The 5,050-nt window shown below is 46.3% G+C and overlaps 1 protein-coding gene across 1 annotated transcript; it reads right to left on the reverse strand.

The window, feature by feature from the left end:
- Nucleotides 1-562: 562 nt before the first annotated feature.
- LOC108569538 (toll-like receptor 6) lies at nucleotides 563-4,821 on the reverse strand. Its single transcript, XM_017931123.1, has one exon. The coding sequence runs from the start codon at nucleotides 4,626-4,628 to the stop codon at nucleotides 678-680; it is 3,951 nt and encodes a 1,316-aa protein (XP_017786612.1). The 5' UTR covers nucleotides 4,629-4,821; the 3' UTR covers nucleotides 563-677.
- Between the last annotated feature and the right edge of the window lie 229 nt (nucleotides 4,822-5,050).

The raw sequence follows: 5,050 nt of genomic DNA on the forward strand, positions 1-5,050 counted from the left end.
TGCGGTTGAAAATTTATTATGTAAGCGAATAAATATTTATTGTTATAAAAAAAATGATTTCAAAGAATAATTAATTTTAGTATATAAAAATGTTGCAAGATGTTAATTATTAATTGAATTTTTATAAGGTAAAAAGCTAATGAAAGCAAAAGGTATAAATAATTTATTTATACTTACTTTGTATTATTATATAAGCTGAAAATGGAATAATTTTATTTGGGAGCAAAGAAATAGTCGTGTATTAATTATTTATAATGTTTATCTTTTTATTTATTTAAGTTTTTTTTTCAATAAATTTATATATACATATGAACAGTCTTTTTATTCACTTATACTTAAATAATGTAGTTATTTATATATGTATATAATAATTAAGTTCAATCGTTTTCATATTTAATTTAAAATTTTCGATATATTTACACAATACTTAAGAAATAGTGACTAATAAGCGTGCGATTCTCATCGCATTAATATGAATTACAATACTTTAAATCGGAGATTACAGTTATGGTAATAATAATAAATAGTATTTACAGGTACGAATATTTACAAACATGTGTACGTATCGTATAATGGGAGCGAGTATTATTATTATTTGCTTTTTCTTAGTTATAAATATATAGGGGATCAACTAAAATTAAAAACAGCCTTTGAATAATCGTTTTTTTTTTTGGGAATTAAACGAAGTACGTTCGCGATTGGGGCGGTTGCGAGTCGGGAATGGTGGAGTAGAGGTGATGGGGTTCACGGCACGGAGGTATTTGAGTGTACTGCGGGGGTCTACCGTCGATGGAGACGTAACTGTGGTTCAGCTGCTCGGAACCTCCGTAGTGTTGACTGCTTGCGCTGGAACCGGCTTCGTCTTCGGTGCTTCTTGCAGATTCTCCACTCACGTAAGTGCTCTGAGTGGGCGTCGGGGTGAGAGCGGAATGGACTCCTGGCATTGTCGCATACTTATACCAAACTTCTGGGGCCGTGGGAGCGGCCGTGTATCTGGCGCTCGTCTTGCAGCGGATATCCGCCGCAGGTTTCTTCGCGCTCCTCCTTACTGAACGCATGTTGATATCGGGCATGGCGAAACGGAGCTTCTCCCAGAAGCGACGTTCACCCCACCTGGTCACAGTGCACGCACGCAAAAGGTCCCTCAGCTCCGGATCCATCGGCTCCAGAGGATCGCCGTGCAAAACGCAAACTAGTTTTTGTCCGGTGCGAAGGGCCGCTTGTAAAGCCGCTCGGAAATCGGGACGAGCCCACTCGTTGTTCAGAAGACCTGGAGACACTATGAAGATGACCCTTCGCGAAGCATCCGCCGCTCCAACCATGGCATCGGCGAGATAAGAAGCGCCGCCCATGAGGTGAAGATCCCTGTAGTGGAGACACATCGAGTACCCGGATTGTTCCAATTCGGGGGCGATAATTCTGGCGGCGAGGTCCTCGTCTTTGTGGCTGTAAACCACGTAGCAATCGTACAAGCGATCATCGGCTTCGGAAGCGGAGGAATCGTGGAATAAACGGATTCCGTACTTGGAGTGCGCCCACAATCGCACGTCTTGTCTGAAGACGAACGCCACGGCGATGATTAAACAAATGACGATGATAGCGACGAGGGTTGCGGCGAGTAAAGGAATGTAAGTGCCTCCGAGCAGAGGGTTGTTCTTGAAGACGTCGCGTTGGATCACGGAGGTGGCAACAGCGTTCACCGTGTTTCCGCACCGCCTGATTACATCGGACAAAGTTTCAGTCCCACGATTTTCCGAGCAGAACATCTTCGATGGATCTCCTCCCGTTTCCCTCAGCCAAACCTCGAGACGGGCCAACGAGCTGCATTCGCACGACCACTTGTTGCCTTCCAAGGAGACGCGCGGCGTCGTGTCTGTGTGCGACGCCAGCTGCTGCCACGGCGTGAAGTCCACGATCCGGTTCTCATCCAATTTGAGCACCTCCAACTTTCTCAGCTTTCCGAAGGTGTTGTTGCCGACGTACGCGATCTTGTTGTGGTCCAGATATAGTTCGCTGAGTCGCTCCAGTTGATCGAACTCGAAACCGCGCAGCTCCTCCAATTTATTGTTCTCCATGTGCAGGACTTTGAGTGATTTAACGCCGTTGAACGTCCTATTATGTACGGCCGCGATGTTGCTGTTGTTCAGGAACAGAACCTCCAGTTTTTTCTTGCCGATGAATACGTGACTGCCGAGCTCGCCTAAGTTATTGCCGTCCAGGTAAATTTCAGTCGCGTCCATCGGTATTTTCTCGGGCAATTCGGTGTAGCCGGCATTGCTACAGTCGACCACGTTCGAGGACCACGTGTGGTCGTGGTAGCAGCTGCAGTTATTGGGACAGGTCATCTCGCAATCGCAAGCGTTGAAGTCGCAGCAATGGCAAACGGCGAAACAATGAGACTCGTACGGACACAGGAATTGGCTCGGCTTTAAATCGAGCAGAGGTTGAGGCGGCGATCCTCTTGAGTGCGCCAGCTCGCAGGTCACGCTATCCAGATCCAACACTTGCGGGTACTGCCTCAATGAACTCATGTGATTGATCCTCAACAACCATTCCATCTTGCAGTCGCAGTAAAACGGATTCCCGGCGATGTAGAATTGCGGCAAGTCTCGATCATCGGATACAGGGGAAATACTAAGAGCGGCAACGTCCAGATATTTAATATCGTTCCCATAGAGCACGACTTTCTCCAAATGCAATTTATTCTGAAACGCGTTCGGCTGCACCAAATTTATGCGGTTATTGTTCAAGAACAGCGTCTCCACGCTATCCGGCACGGAATCCTCGGTGATTTTCTCAATCAAATTGAAACTAACGTCGAGCATCTTGATCTTCAGCGTGCTACGAACATCGTAGAAATTTCCCAGATCCGTGATCCGGTTGTTGTGCATATCAAGCCACGTCAAATTCGTAGGTAAATGACTAAAATCGAAATGAATCAAACTGTTCGAAGAGACGTTCAACCAAATGAGGCTGTGGAGATTGGTGAAGACGCCGCTAATATCAGAAAGTTCATTCGCATCCAAACGAACTGCTTTCAATGTAGGATTACTTGCAAATGCGCTTTGTTCCACGTATTTTATCCTATTCGACGCCAAATTCAGGACTTGGAGAGAAGGCAGCGTGGAGAAGGCGTCGCGCGATACATTCACGATATGATTGTCGACGAGCCGAAGTCCGTACAGCAGATCGAGCCCTTCGAACGATGAATTATGCACGGATTCGATGTGGTTGTTACCCAAATCCAAAGACTTCAAGAACCTCAATTTACCGAGTCCGTCGGGTATGCCACCAAGAGAGTTTCCATTCAAACCAAGGTCCTGTAGATTAGTCACGTTCTCGAAGGCCAGAGGGTGGATGTATTCGATCTCGTTGGCGTCCAGTAGAAGTTCATGCAGGGCAAACATTCCGGTGAAGAATTGCGACTCGATCTGTTTAATCATGTTGTGAGAGAGGGTGAGGGCGTGCAGATTCTTCAACTCAGTAAAGGCACCCTCCGCGATGAAATCAATATTGTTGTGTTCGAGGCTCAGGACCTGCAGGGTGTACAGATCGTGGAATATGTTTGAATCGATACGCGTCAATTGATTGTGAGCCAGATTGAGGATGACTAAACGAACAAGGCCGGAAAACGTGTCCCTGTTAACCCAACGTGTCGAAAGTTCGTTGCGTGAAAGATCGAGCACTTGTAATTGATCCAATCCTTCGAGAAGTCCCGGCGCTAAGACGCTGAGAGAGTTGTTCTGCAGGTAAAGGTGACGAAGATCCCTCGATGAAACAAACAGTTCTGGAGGAAGAGCCACCAAACAGTTGCTCGATATGTTTAGAGATTGCAATGCGACTAATCCAACGAAAGCGCGGTCTCCTATCGTGGAGATCGCGTTGTCTTGTAAATGCAGCACCTCCAAAGATCGCATTCCACTTAAAGAGTTATCGGGCAAGGCGATGATCTCGTTATCGGAGAGGTCGAGCACTTCGAAGCGGCTGACACAAGCAAGGCCCGGAGCCAAAGGACCTTTTCCCCAATCCGAGAATCCCAAACTCGTGATGTCCTGCAGCTTGTTCTTCGTCAAATTAACTTTCGTTAAACTGTAGAACGGGCAGAAGAGATCCGCGGGCAAATTCCAAATGTTGTTGTCCCCGAGATCGAGCGTTCGCAGCTCAACCATTCCTCTGAAACTCTCCGGATGCAGTTCGAGCGTCATCGCAGACCAATCAGAGTTGTGCGATCGCAGCGAGAATCTCTTCAGGTGCCTGAGGGGCGTCAGGACCATCGCCGGAACGTTTCTAATCTTGCAATACTCCACCCTCAAATCCTTCAAATTGCGTAGCTTTGATAGGAATTCCGGTTTCGATTCTAGTGTGCTTTCGTAGAAGAGGACATCGTTGCACTCCAATTTCAATGCGGTAACGAGGTCCGCTTGGCTCTGGGTCAAACTCGAGAGGAGAGTATCGGCTCCGTTGATGGTTCTCAATTGGCACGAGAGCACCGGTTCCTCCACCAAATCATTATCGAAAACGGGTTGCATTTGCCATTCGCATCCTTTCGGAGGCTCTTCAATACTCTTCAGATATCTACCACTCACCACCGTCGTCACGCAGATCGCGAACAATAATACTTTCTCCATTGTCTCTAACGCATTTAAACTAAATATTCCCAAATACAATTTATCAAACTGGAACACTAGTCAACGAACGCGAACTAAAGTCTTTGCCGTTAACACATCACTAAAACACTTAACGTTTATTTTTTAAACTAACGCGTGTTCTTGGGTGCGCGCTTTTCTTTCTTTAGTGATGTACACGTCTGCACCAAACGACTGCCAGTGCGGAACTGTCGAACTGTGTGTGTGTCTTCAGGCTCTGGTATATTTCGTACGCGCTCCGGCGGGAGTTCCTACCACAACTGGCTCCGCCTTCCAACCAACCCCTACCATCATCCAAAACCAGGCGCCCAGCTCCAAAAAGAACACGACCACACGTAACAACAAAATAATATTCGCGTTAATTAAACGATCCATCATCCGATTAATTACTAAGATGATAGTTA

Source organism: Nicrophorus vespilloides, unplaced genomic scaffold (genome assembly GCF_001412225.1).
Source record: "Nicrophorus vespilloides isolate i.1.1-1 unplaced genomic scaffold, Nicve_v1.0, whole genome shotgun sequence".
Taxonomy (NCBI): Eukaryota; Metazoa; Arthropoda; class Insecta; order Coleoptera; family Silphidae; genus Nicrophorus; species Nicrophorus vespilloides.

What these genes read in the sequence shown, in the direction of transcription:
- LOC108569538 (XM_017931123.1), bottom strand. Translation starts at nt 4,628, where the DNA reads ATGGAGAAAGTATTATTGTTCGCGATCTGCGTGACGACGGTGGTGAGT.